At 40.0% G+C, this 14,017-nt stretch overlaps 1 protein-coding gene across 1 annotated transcript; it reads left to right on the top strand.

Moving 5' to 3' along the window:
- Positions 1-4,543: 4,543 nt before the first annotated feature.
- Positions 4,544-6,243, top strand: kcnk15 (potassium channel, subfamily K, member 15; the record flags this gene model as incomplete). The annotated part of the gene is made up of 2 exons (XM_080444781.1): positions 4,544-4,829; positions 5,264-6,243. The coding sequence occupies 2 exons, from the start codon at positions 4,544-4,546 to the stop codon at positions 6,241-6,243; spliced, it is 1,266 nt and encodes a 421-aa protein (XP_080300907.1).
- Between the last annotated feature and the right edge of the window lie 7,774 nt (positions 6,244-14,017).

Genomic DNA, 14,017 nt, shown 5'->3' with positions numbered 1-14,017 from the left:
ACAACATAGGGCCCAAACTGGCCTATTTTAGGCACTTGACACAAAAGCAGAGCCCCTGAGCAGATCCTGCTGTGGTTGAGCGGAACAAGAGATCAGACAGTTATCCACCTCCTCCTGACATCACAGTAAAATCACAGTTGTTTAACTGTGCTGTAAGTGGTATGTTTTGGTTAAAACTACAAAACATGAAAACATTAAAGGTCTGTATCGCATAGTAAGCATTACTACTGTATAGAGTGTTTGTTCAGTGACGGGGGGACGGACGGTGGACGGACGGTGGACGGACGGACGGTGGTGGGGGGGGGGCTTTCTCTCCAGCTCTTTAGTAAACACAAAATACATTTTCAGAACCACACAAAGATCACTTATAGTCAGGGGATATTAGCAGAATATTTTCCAATCTTGGAATGAATTCCTTACCAAAAAAAATATCTTCGCCAATGTGTTTGTAACGGTGTCTAGTAACACATCTCACAAAGACTGAAATGCAGTCCCCCAAGGAGAATTTTTGACAGCTCCTTAAAGTTGGGGTACCCACCATAACCTTCAAAATTTTATTCTGTTTTAAGTAGCATGTGAGGGGTCAAACTAGGGTGTTTTTATGATTCTGAATCCATTGCAAGCATTTGTTTTGCACCAAAACCACTCCTTGGGCTAAAAACGGCCATAGCCATCCTTTTCCAGGTATACTTTTTGTGTAAAAAGCCCATTGAGATTGGGCCGTTTTTAGCCCAAGGAGTGGTTTTGGTGCAAAACAAATGCTTGCAATGGATTCAGAATCATAAAAACACCCTAGTTTGACACCTCACATGCTACTTAAAACAGAATTAAATTTTGATTTATTTTTTTATTTTTTTTAAACCAAGGTTATGGTGGGTACCCCAACTTTAAGGAGCTGTCAAAAATTCTCCTAGGGGGACTGCATTTCAGTCTTTGTGAGATGTGTTACTAGACACCTCTACAAACACATTGGTGAAGATTGTTTTTGGTAAGGAATTTATTCCAAGATTTTTTTAATATCCCCTGACTATTATCGGCTTCAATGTTAAACTGTTCCAGTTCCAATTTAGTGTGCTAATCTTTTTCATCACTTCCAATTTCACTTGTTTATCCTGTATCCTTAATGAGTTCTCTCTCTCCTGATTAGATGATATCGGTGAGATGTATTTTCTGTTTACTAAGCAGCTGAAGAGATGGGGAGAACCCTGTTACTGAACAAACCTTCTACAATCTACAGCAATGGTTGCTATGGGAATGTAGAGCTATTTAATAGTCATTTTAACAAATGTTTTACTTACAGCGCCTTTATTTCAGTACACTCTTCTTATCACTCTTCAATTCACTATGAATTGTATTGTGACTGTCACTGTCACATATCCTGCCGTGTACCATACTGTATCATTTTATGGCCTAAATGTAGGCAATGAAAAAAGAGAGAGAGATGATTATCTTTTATCGTTTATATGCAGAGATGCGATAACTTTACTCCCCGGCGGTCTGGATTATGATCACTTAACATAGCATCGACCTCAGCTCAATGACAGCTCCCGGCCTGTGCTGCCGGTTGGAGTAACCATGGCAACAAGTAGCTACCACATTATTCTGTATCGGTTTCCACTACTGTAAGAAAGGCCACTATCAAGCGTTCCAAACATACATGGTAGAGTATACAAAGCAGCTGAAATAGTGCTAAAAATAAGACCAGTTACTTAGTTGCTGTGGTGGACAGTAACGGAGTACATTTACTTGAGTACTGTACTTAATATCTGTACTTGTGTATTTGTATTTTTGGATACTTATGACTTTCAGTCCACTACATTTCAAACACAAATATTGTCCATTTGACTCCTCTGCATTTCAAGGAAGGGAAAGGGTACATTATGTGTGATTGAACCACTTAAGCCCTATTTCAATTAGTGAAAATCGTAGATCTACAAGCTCACAACACACACATAATGATGCGATGCGTTGTGAGCTTGAAGATCTGCTATTTTCAAGTTTATTTGAATTTTGTTGGAAAGGCAAGTACTCCAGTACTTTTAACTCAAGTAAAAAAAATGGACAGAGCAACTTTCACTTGTAGTGGAGTAATATCTGACCAGGAGTATCTAAGCTGAGTACTGGAGTTGAGTACTTTGTCCATCACCGGTTTGTCAAGCTGTCACACTGAATTAACTCAGGAACAGCACAGATTTGTGTTTTAACAACTTAAACCCCATATGGTTGACCGGAGACCCTCAGGGCTCAATACTAGTGTATTTTTTGTACTGATATTGCGGGGAAAGCTTTTGCTGAAAATAGCCGATCGACAAGCTCACAATGACACGTTGTGACGCTATTTTCTGTGAAAAGTAACCTCCCCCACAATAAGGATGCTGGGGTTTAAGTGGTTAAAGTCTCAATTCCTATAATCCAAACACCAACACATCCTTGAAAAGCAGCAAATTACAGGTATAACCTATATTTAACTAAAATGTATATTGTAGCATTAGATGGGTTGACAAAGTTATATTAAGAAGAAAATAAGAGTTACATGCAATTATAACAATTATATCATGTCAGGAACGTTGTGGCTCCTATGTGGATCTCGGACTTCGTGGCCAGCCTTTGACGTCAGTCATCATGACGTCAGTCGTCCACTCCTCCATGACACAAGACACATCTCTGACATAATGACGAATTTGGGAGAGGTTTCAGCCCGCTACTGACCTCCATGATCAAATTAAAGTTAAATATTTCAAAAAGTAGGCCTACATGTGGAAAAACTAAATAATGGTGGCCTAGGCTACTACTGCATGGCAGTGTGCACTGTGAAGAAGGTCCGCACACCGTCATAATGCTCCCAAAACAATTTGTTAATAGAGCAGTAAAAAATTATAACAACCGTCTTCGTCAGGTATAGGCCTACTCACGCAATGTAGCGCTAATCAGACATAGACATACACACAGACAGACTGACCCCTTTTATAGACGGCTAGCTCCTGCAGAACCACGCCGTAAAATAGGCTATATGCTAGATAGTAACCTGTGGCCAAACTGGCCATAGAGGTATAATGCCTGCCATGCACCATCACTATTTCTTGTTGTCCCTGAAGTTGTATGTGTAGGCCTACTTTGTTTTGTGAAAATTAAAAAATAAAAATACAATATTCAGAAAGAAATATGGTGTTAATTGAATTGAACAGTGCAAATAGGCCTATATAAACTATGTTTCCTTAGATTATTATGAGGCACTGGATTAAAACTAGATTTTTGAAAGAAGTGCGCATCTGTGTCGCTGTCCGTGGTGCTGATGGATTTCATGGGGAGACAACGCCGTGCGAACGTGTGGTGTAAAGTAACATTTAAGTAAGTACATTTACTCAAGTACTGTCTGTACTTAAGTACAATTTTGAGGTATTTTTTACTTTACTGGAGTATTTCCAATGTTCAGTACTTTAGTTAGTTACTTTGTAGATTTTGATTATTATTACAAAACATACATACATTTCATGTGAGCTTGTAGATCTGCTATATGGGACATTCTGCATAACTACTTTATACTTTTGATACTTTAAGTAGGCTACATTTTGACACCAATACTTTTGTACTTTTACTCGATTACATTTTGAATTCCAGACTTTTACTTGTAACGGAGTATTTCTATATTGCATACAGTATTGATACTTTTACTTAAGTAAAAAAAAGTAGTAGGCTACTTTTTACACCACTGGCTGTCCGTGTCGCTGTCCGTGGTGCTGATGGATTTCATGGGGAGACAACGCTGTGCGAACGTTTACAGATGAGATTATTATATATTATACTCCGCTCGCCAAGCATAAACTGATTTGAACCTATAGAATAGTCAGAAAATGAGTTGTTCAAGACGAGTTGTTAGCTTGGAAATCGGTTCTTGTCGGTAGGCAACATCATAACATGTGTGTGGAGTAAATTCAGCAGCTACGTGATCTGCACGTTTACTTCGCTTGTTTCCATTATGGAGAAACGCCTCCACTCCAGCCACAGCCACATGCCCACATCCTCTTATTTTGAATGTGTCTACTAGTACTGTCTATTGGAAGTTGGAACATAAAAACCTCTACTTTTAGAACATGTTATAACATTGCATGTGGATTGCAAGCATCGTGTGTACAGTATAGGCTTCAGTATGAAATGAATTATTTTAATAGAGATTATTTACGCTGTGATTGGTTTAATGGCCACTGCTTTGCGCATGCGAAGTGCTGAAGCCACTTTGTTTTGACAGAAACAGATGCCCGTGCGGGAGTAGTGCGTATATAGGCTACTATACTCTGGTTGCACACAGCCGAATAATGTCCTACCAAAAAAAATGTCATCCATTCTATAAACCTAGTCGTTTTCCTTGGAGTTGGGTCTGTTTGATTGCATGATTGCCGATTGCCACGCAACAGGAGGTCGACTGACTCCTCACTCCTGTCCAGTGTAGTCTTTGAGATCTATATAAATACCACCTGTAACTGCCTTCACTGCTAGAGAGCTCTCAGCATCAGCACCACGCTGGGTTTTTTTGACGGACCGAAAGATGATGAAGAAGCAGAACATCCGGACCCTCTCGCTCATCCTCTGCATGTTCTCCTACCTGCTGGTGGGCGCCGCGGTGTTCGACGCGCTGGAGTCCGAGACCGAGAGCTCTCGCCGGCGCATCCTGGAGCAGAAACGCAACGACATGAAGAGGAAGTACCGCTTCTCGGAGGACGACTACCGGGAGATCGAGCGCGTCGTGCTCCAGGCCGAGCCTCACCGCGCCGGGAGGCAGTGGAAATTCGCGGGGTCTTTTTACTTCGCCATAACGGTCATCACCACCATCGGTAAGTTTGATTTTTTATTGTCGCTATACCCATTAGATATTATTATTTATATGTATTACTTACACACACACACACACACACACACACACACACACACACACACGCATGGCACATGCACACTCTTGTGCAAATTGTATAATGAGTCTTTTATTATGGATGTTCCATATTCCATATTTTTTAAATCTCTCCTCAAGACTCGTTTATTTTCTCTACAGCTTTTAATGTTGCTTGAATCTTTGTCTTTTATCTTGTTTCATATGTTTTTATTTATTTTTTGCTTTGTCCTGTGACTATATGTTGTTGCACAGGGCTGTTCTGATGATGCCTTCCATGTAAAGCACTTTGGTCAATTCCAATTGTTGTAAATGTGCTATATAAATAAAGTTTGATGTGATATTTTACAGGTTGATAATTTCATTCTCTTTCCATTAAAGGTTATGGCCATGCAGCCCCTGGTACAGACGCAGGAAAGGTCTTCTGCATGTTCTACGCTGTACTGGGTATTCCTCTTACTCTGGTCATGTTCCAGAGCCTGGGCGAGAGGATGAATACGTTTGTCCGCTATCTCCTCTGCAAGATAAAGCAATGTCTGGGCATACGACAAACTGAGGTCTCCATGGAGAACATGGTACTGGTGGGCTTCCTGTCCTGCATGGGAACGCTGTGTGTAGGCGCCGTGGCCTTCTCTCACTTTGAGGGCTGGACATTCTTCCATGCATACTACTACTCCTTCATCACACTGACCACCATTGGATTTGGGGACTTTGTGGCCTTGCAGAAGAAGGAGGACCTCCAGGAGAAGACGCCTTACGTGGCTTTCAGCTTCATGTACATCCTGGTGGGGCTCACTGTCATCGGGGCTTTCCTCAACTTGGTGGTGCTTCGTTTCCTCACCATGAACACTGAAGACGAAAGGAGAGATGCCAAGGAGAGGGCCTCACTTAAGAGGGAGAAAGATCTTGTGGACGGGACCCTTGGACTCTCTGCCACAGGCAGAGATAGGCAGAGGGGCAGGACAAACATGGTGCACGGTCGTAGCCACAGTACCCTCTATCTTCCCATGGAGGAGGGAACCAGTCGCACCAATCTCATTGCTTCCCCAGGAGAGGAACAGGAGAGCAGGAGCGCCCCTTGCAGACAAAGCCTGCAATTTCAACTCAAGGCAGACAGATGCAGGCCAGACTCAAGTCTGGGTTCCCTCTGCTCCTGCATGTGCTACATGTGTGACAGTCTCCTCATGTCACACGGTGACCACCCTGGCTGTCATATAAATTCTGTCCATTACAACTCTATCTCTTATAGAATCCAGTGTCACTCTCCAAGCTTGAGGGACAACACTGGACTTTCTTCCCCAGGTAGCACACCTGGTCACAGCTTCAGGGGGTTCCCTCGCTCTCGGCGGAGGTCAGTGTAGTGACTGCCGTAGTGATGGACAGGGTTTGAATTGGCTGTACAGTATTTTCAACAACAATATTTTCTGATACCTCATTTGTGAAAATGTTTTGTTGTTTAAGTTGTTTCTATTTGAAATGGTTTTGCTTGTTTGTAAAGCAAGGATTTTCCCTTTTTCCCTGCTCAGAAAGCTCCAAAGTGTGATGCATGAAAAGGCTGAGGTAGAGCACACAATGTAATGAATGAGTGTTCTTGCACTCATACACACTTAATGCAAAAGTATTTTGAAATGTATAGATTTATAACTGTATTTCTTCAACTTCTGCATTTAAAGGATCCTTGCTAAGGTAACAAAACAATGCGACTTTGCACTATGATGGACCCGCTTCCTAAATGATAAATGGTGCATTCCTGCTTTAATGACATGACTTCATGTTTCATACCATAGCAAGACAAACTATTCTTTACAGGGAGGGCCTTAGAAATACTTTAAACAAGCACATGGGCCTTTACTTAGCCCAGCTGAGGTAATTAATCATCACATTATTATTTATAACAGGAACAAAATGAAGTTAGAGTGCATTTTCCGGCACTAATGTATACAGATCATGTACAGAGATGATGGTGATTGAATCACATTTAATGGATGTAGCCCATGCTTGATATGTAGCAAGACTTTGTTGTATATTTCCCATTGGTTCTGGAAAACATGCTATGCTTTAAAATAATGAAACTGATGGGTGCCTGGTAGCTCAGCCAGTTAGTGCACTGACCATACACTCCCTGTGAGTCATGAAAATCCAAGTTCAAATCCAACTTCCATGTTTCTTATGTCTCTCCTCTCTCTCTGCTCTAGGTTTCCTGTCTCTCTACACTCTCCTATCTAAATATAGCATAAAACAAACCTTAAGGAAAAAAATATATATAATATGAAACTGTTGTCTTCCATGTAAGTTGTGAGATTCAATTGCCAGTTTAGCTTTATTTGGTCTCACCAATCTTCTATTCTATTAAACTTAAAGGATCACAAACCACTGAAAATCTTGTTTTCATAAATGTTATTTATTGAAGAAATCTTTACATACAGACATAAAGATCAAAACCTTAACAGGTGTTGGAATATTTGTGTCATTTGTGCATTTGACATTTTGCTTTTGTGTTGTTCATGTATACAGGCCTGATAGGACTCCATGGTCAAACTATAATGTTAGTAAATCACAAATGCAAAATTAGATCTTAAAGAGTAGAGCGGAACCAGAATTGGATAGGTGCTATCGCGAACCAGTTCATTATCCACCTATGGATATAAAGTCAGTTAGCCAAGACTAATTTATTTCAAGTCAATTCACACTTTACCCTTTCTTAATTGGTTGCTGACTTTCACAGTCTTGACTGCTGAACTTTACCATCGCTTATTTGTTTTTGTTGAGCCTACATTTGGAATCCGAAACAAGAATTATAAAGTCTTACATAAATGTACCCCAAGCAAACATTCCATTGCCATCTGCTGCTCTGCAGGAATACTATTTGACAGAGAAATATGAAACGGATTGGGTACTAGAATATTAAATTATTATTGGTGTGCAACCAGTCATTGACATTGAAAGTGACTGCAATGAACTGATGTGACATTTTATTTTCATCATACATGAAGACAAAGGGAAGGAGACTGAAGGGTATGATAGCTTTGACAAGGGGGCCCTCTGTAGGTGAAAATATGTTTTATGGAATATTAAAAAAAAGGGTCATCACAATATTATGTGAACCATGGCCACTAGAGGACAGCGTTAGTCTTTACAACCACAAGTGGTTTACCTAAAGTGAAGCGGTGACTATTGCTAGAGCATACATAACATTGTGAAACTTTGGGGAAATTAAAAGAGCAAGACGTGATCCTTACATTCATACTGTAGGTATTCAGTCTCTTTAAGGACATTTAGGTAAGGAAAGCAGTGTCCATTCAGGTTTTTGTAGGGGACCAAACCTAGGATCTTCTGGTTACTTCCTGTGTCTGTAACTTGTGGCTTTGGGGGCCTCCTGGACTCTAGTCCTGGGGCCTGTTCCTCAAAAGGTGAATTAGAGCTAAAGCCTGGCTTTTCCACCTATCCTGGCTTAATTTAGCCAGGATTAGAGCTGAGTCGGTTCCTCAAAAGGTGAATTATCTTGAAGATTAGTTTAGCCAGTTCACCCTGGCTAAGTTTAGCCTTATCCGATTCCTCAAAAGAGAATTGAAGCAAGCCTAGCTTAGTTACCATGGCAATTTAGCTGTGAAGTTAGCCTGGTCAGGAGCAGGCTAACAGCCAAGCTTACTTAATCTAGTGCCTTGTTCTTCAAGTTTTTCCACAGTTAATTCAAAACATGTGTTTGTATATGGACTCATTTTAATGACCCTGCATTCAAATAAAATGAAATAAATACAATAAGATATAATCAAATTAATTACTGAAATAGTGTGTGACCATGAATCATAATCATAATTGTTTCACAATGACTCATGTGATATGTAATTGTCACTCTGTTATAGTTAACACTATAGTTCATCTTGTTGTTAGATGTTTGATAATATATTACATTTTTTTTAAAATATTATAAAAAACATATACCTGTAACTAATCATTTATATATATATATATATATATATATATATATATATATATATATATATATATATATATATATATATATATATATATATATATATATATATATATATATAATTTATTAGTTATGGGTTTAAAGGAGCCTCTTTGTAAGTCAATGAGGAGCATATTTTAAATTATCAATTTCTAGTCAATGGAGAAATTATTTTTTATTTCTTGTCCACCTTTGGAGTTACATCATGATGGCAAGGTAACTACACAACCCAAATCTCTACCAAAGTGGTCTTGCAAATGTGGGGTTATTTATTGCGTGTCTCGTCCCGTCCCGTCCCCCCCACTCATCCCGTCACGGCCCCCTGTCGCGGTCAACCCCCCCCCGTACCGTCCTGTCCCGTTGTGGCCCCCGTCGCAGTACACCCCCCCCCCCGTCCCGTCCCGCCCCGTTCGGGCCGTTCCCGTTCGTCCCGTTCGTCCCGTTGCCCGTCCGTCTCAAACACACACACACACACACACACACACACACACACACACACACACACACACACACACACACACACACACACACACACACACACACACACACACACACACACTGTGTGTGTGCTTGCAATACTTTGCCATGCTTTCTCCCTGGATCTATTTATTGCGGTCGCGTTTCCTTTCTTGCTTAAATACATTTTACTTCCTTGTATGATTTCATGAGCTGCTGCAGTGCTGCTATTCAGCCACAGAGAAGAACGCTGCTCTGGTTTTGGACTCCGTGATTGGTCAAGTTCAAGGAATCTGCGCTCGAGTTCATGGTCTTTTATAGAAATACGTCGCCGGCGAATCGCCGCCCATTCAGCCTGGCTTCATTATCCTGGCTGGACACAGCCTGGCTTGACATAGCCTAGCTCGACAAAGTTGCTCCTTTTCAGCCTGGCTTGGCGTCTGAGGAACGGAATAAACGAGGCTTTTCGGACCCGACTTTGTCAAGCCTGGATTTGGCTTAAGGCCAGGCTTTTTTAATTCACCTTTTGAGGAACAGGCCCCCTGTCATTTAAGGAAGTCCTGAGATGAGTATTAAAGAGCACATCAAAGGTCTCATGTCTCTTCCCTCAGGTTAGATCTCATTTTAATCCAAAAATCCATAAAGATTGCCTTGCAAAAGATTGAGTTGGGAGGAAAGTAATACATTCAAAGCACTCTGTGTTCCACTCCTTGTTGTGAGCTCATTGATATTTTATGTAAAGATTAACTTCCTCCCCTCTTCCAAATGCCAACATATAGAATCTAGGTCCCTTTCACAAAGAGAGGTCAAGCAAATGCACTGTGACTGTTTCATTTTAATGCACCTACTGTAACTATATGTGCCATCACCATTTTCCATATCATGATTGTGTTGTTAAAGTTGGGGATTCTTTTCTTCAATTGAAAGTCAAATGACCTCAAGAAAATACAGTCAATGACTAATCTTCAGTAACAACAACATCTGCCAAAGGACTATTTATAACTAACACTTTCAACAAAAATCTTGCTCCTACTGTATGCATTGTTTCAAACATGATCTATCTGGGAATTTGCTGCCTTTAATATCAAACATAGTCCCTGGATGATATATGAAATATACTGGTATAAACAAGAGGCATTTTAATTTGTTTTGATGAATGATGAATGATGGGGCCATATATGGGGCCGACCGACTTCAAACTCGGCGTGCATATCAAACCACAAATACCACGATGCGCAGAGTGGAAAGTCAGTCGGGTCAGCAGATCCCCATATATGGAGTAGGCTGATGATGTAATCAATATGACTGGCCTATGGAGTCCATATTTGGGCATGGCTGACACGGAATTATATCCTTTATTCAAATGAGATAATGGGAGGGTCCCGGCCATCCAGTGGAACCACCCAGTCACTATGACTCAGACATAACCCTGTCACATGCATATACTGATGACATCAAGGATGTCCATTTATGGGCAAAAAGGGGACAAGGACTGACAAATACAAAGGTCTCCATATATGGGCATATATGAGTTGTGATTTAACTTTCATGTCAATACTGTCTGGTCATTGAGTTATGTTGACTTACACATGCTCACTTCGTCAAATGACACCCCAGTTGTGAACAAGTTCAATGACATTTAGGTGGATGCCTGAATAAAGGCATTGGTGGGAGCAACAGTATAGGCGGCTTTCCATATGCATGGCCTCACCCTACCCCACACCACACCGCCCACTTGTGCCTCGGTTTCTTCCACTACAATGAAGTGGGTAGAGTAGTGTGTAAGTGGTACTAAACTGGTGCCTAAAAAGTACCCAGTCCTGGGTAGGTCTGAGCTAGGCCAAACGGGGCCAAACACTTCATAATGACTGATCACTCACCAACTTTTTATTTAGAACAGGATATAGTTGTAAAACGTTATAATACTTTATAGATTATTATAATCACAGTTAAAATATATTCTAGTGTGTTCATATCACATCATAGTTGTAAAACATTATAATAATTTATAGTGTATTATGATCACAGTTGTAATCTATTATAGTGTGTTATAATTAGCATAGTTGTAATACATTATAATTTATATTGTATTATAATCACAGTTATAAGGATCCATTTGGTTCATACCAAACCAAATGGTTCACCCCCATGTGCACAGGTGATTTGCATTTGTATACAGGACAGTTGGCCACTCACCTACATTACATTGTTAGACAAAAAGCAATGACCTCCACCTATGTTTACATTACAAATGAGTGTCAATGACCGGAGTCTGCTACTCATACCTGTGGATTTGAGAGGGGGTACTTTTGTGTAATGGAAACGGTAGATATTTTGGTGTGGTGTGGTGTTGTGTGGTGCTTAAGCTACAGTGGAAAGGGGGGCTGTATGTAAGCTTTTCTCTATTCCTCTGATCTATGTCAATGATAATGCCCTGTACGAAGGGGGGAGTGGGTGGCCATGTACTATCTGGTCAGTGCCTCCCTTGCTCTGTTGCCAGTCAGTGTATTGGCTGGGTGGGCTGTGGATAGTTTAGAGTGGGGTCACATAATTCCTCCAAATAGTTACTGTTGGAAAAATTGTGTAATGTTCAGAATGTAGCGATCATTTTTGGAAGTGAAAGTCCCTCCTTTTTAGTAGCACCCTCCATCTTGACTTAAGGATGCCGAAGGTCATCTCTACACCCTCAAGTACTTTCTTGTGCTGGGAGTCAAGTTTGGGCAGTTGATATAGCCTTTAAAGGGATAGTTCACCCCCAAAATTACTTTTTTTCTATTGATCAGTCACCCCATGGAGACTTGAATTCATGGATATTTTTTTGTTTTTTGTCGCATTCCTAAGCCAATAATTTGATGACCCGCAGTTCTGGTAGGAGACACAAAGAGTCTCCTTTGTGTCTCCTACCGCAACCGCTGCCTACCGGTCCGCTGTTCATCAAATTATTGGCTTAGGAATGCGACAAAAACTAAAAAAGAATCCATGAATTCTAGTCTCCACGAGGTGACTAATCGAAAAAAGTTTTCTTTTGGGTGAACTATCCCTTTAGGTACCCAGTCGAGGAGGGTGTATGCAGGATCACCAACAATTTGGAGCCTCACATCTTCTCCCTCGATGTTCCTGACACACTAAAAAGGGGAACACAATTATTTAATAATGTCTACGTGTCTTGGTTTTGTAAGCCCCACTACACATTCTCACAATTCATAACTAATACAATACAAATAATATAACAATTGTGTAATAACAACAATAACTTTAAAACCAGCTTATTGATTACCTTTGGCAGCAGGGGATCTCTTTGGAAGACATCAGAATGACGGAGGACAAGGGCATCATGTGTGCATCCTGGCATCTTACAGCTGCTGCTCCTGAATTCAGGAGCATAATAATATATGCTTCCCATAATATACATCCCATATGCCCCATATAATAAGGATAGACAATAAATCAAGCTTCAAAAATAAATTGAAGGAAGCCGTGATTAGTTAGCTTGTTTAATGTTTGAACTATGAGTAATTGGATATAGTTTTTTTGTTTGTAATTTCTTGATTTGGAAAGAAAAAGTAACTATGTAATCATTTATAGAATTCAATAATTTTAATTGTTTTGTTTTGTTTTGTTTTAACTATGTAATGGTAGAATTTCATTGTATTATGTTTTAATTGGATTGTGAAGTGTGAATGTTTGGACCCCAGGAAGAGTAGTCTTCACTGTGGTGAGGACTAATGGGGATCCGGAATAAACAAACAAACTGAAACTAGGAAACAACAACATAAATTGCACATATTTTTCAAATTTACACTTGGGTTAAAGTAGTGTTAGCTCACTATTGCCATTCAGATTAAAACAATGTTGATATTGTTGCTGTCAGATGGAAACCTCATATTATGTCATGGCGCATGTAAATACCAGATCGGATTGATCACACCCCATGTAAACACTTGACCCAAAACTTTTAATCGGATTTATTTTAATTGGAACAATTAAAATAGAAGAATCCAACCGATTGGAAGAAAAGTGTCCATGTAACCGGAGCTACTACTGTTTGTCAGCGTTTCAGATTTGGGTTAACATGGTTTAATGTACAGCCTTGGTACTGTAGGGGTGGGTGGCCTTAGTTTTGTTATCAGTATGTTACCTATTTTTCTTTAGTTTATCTTAGGTCAGATACTGTATGGGCCCTATCTTGCCTTACCCGGCCCTTATCCCTAAACTTGTTAGCCATATTTCTTTTATAATTTGAAAAACATTTTAAAATAGTTGAAATAGCTGATCTACAAGCTCACAACATGTCGATGTAGATTGGCTATTGAACTATTTTAAAATGTTTTTCAAAATAGTAAAATATGGCTAATAAGTTTAGACATAAGGGGTAAGGCAAGATAGGACCCTATGTGTATTTTTGTTTTCTGTTTGGTATAGGTAAGAGTAAGGTTTTCTTTTGTTTATGAATTTATGTCCAAGGGCCAACCCTGAGCTGAGCCTACAATAGTTTTTTGAAGTTATTCTACCATTAGAAACTCAAAATCAACATTTCCCGAATCAATGGACAATGCAGGAGCAAATTAAGTTTCAATTAATTGAATAAGAAAGCTTATTCATTGCTTAGTTTGACATGCGCTTTACAACGCTGTCTGCTGTGCTACCTAATCTACTGACAACCAGTGGTGGCAAAAGTACTCACATTTTTTACTTAAGTAAAAGTA

Source organism: Gymnoscopelus braueri (assembly GCF_963280865.1).
Source record: "Gymnoscopelus braueri genome assembly, chromosome: 12".
NCBI lineage: Eukaryota > Metazoa > Chordata > Actinopteri > Myctophiformes > Myctophidae > Gymnoscopelus > Gymnoscopelus braueri.
This window is presented reverse-complemented; position numbering and strand designations above follow the sequence as displayed.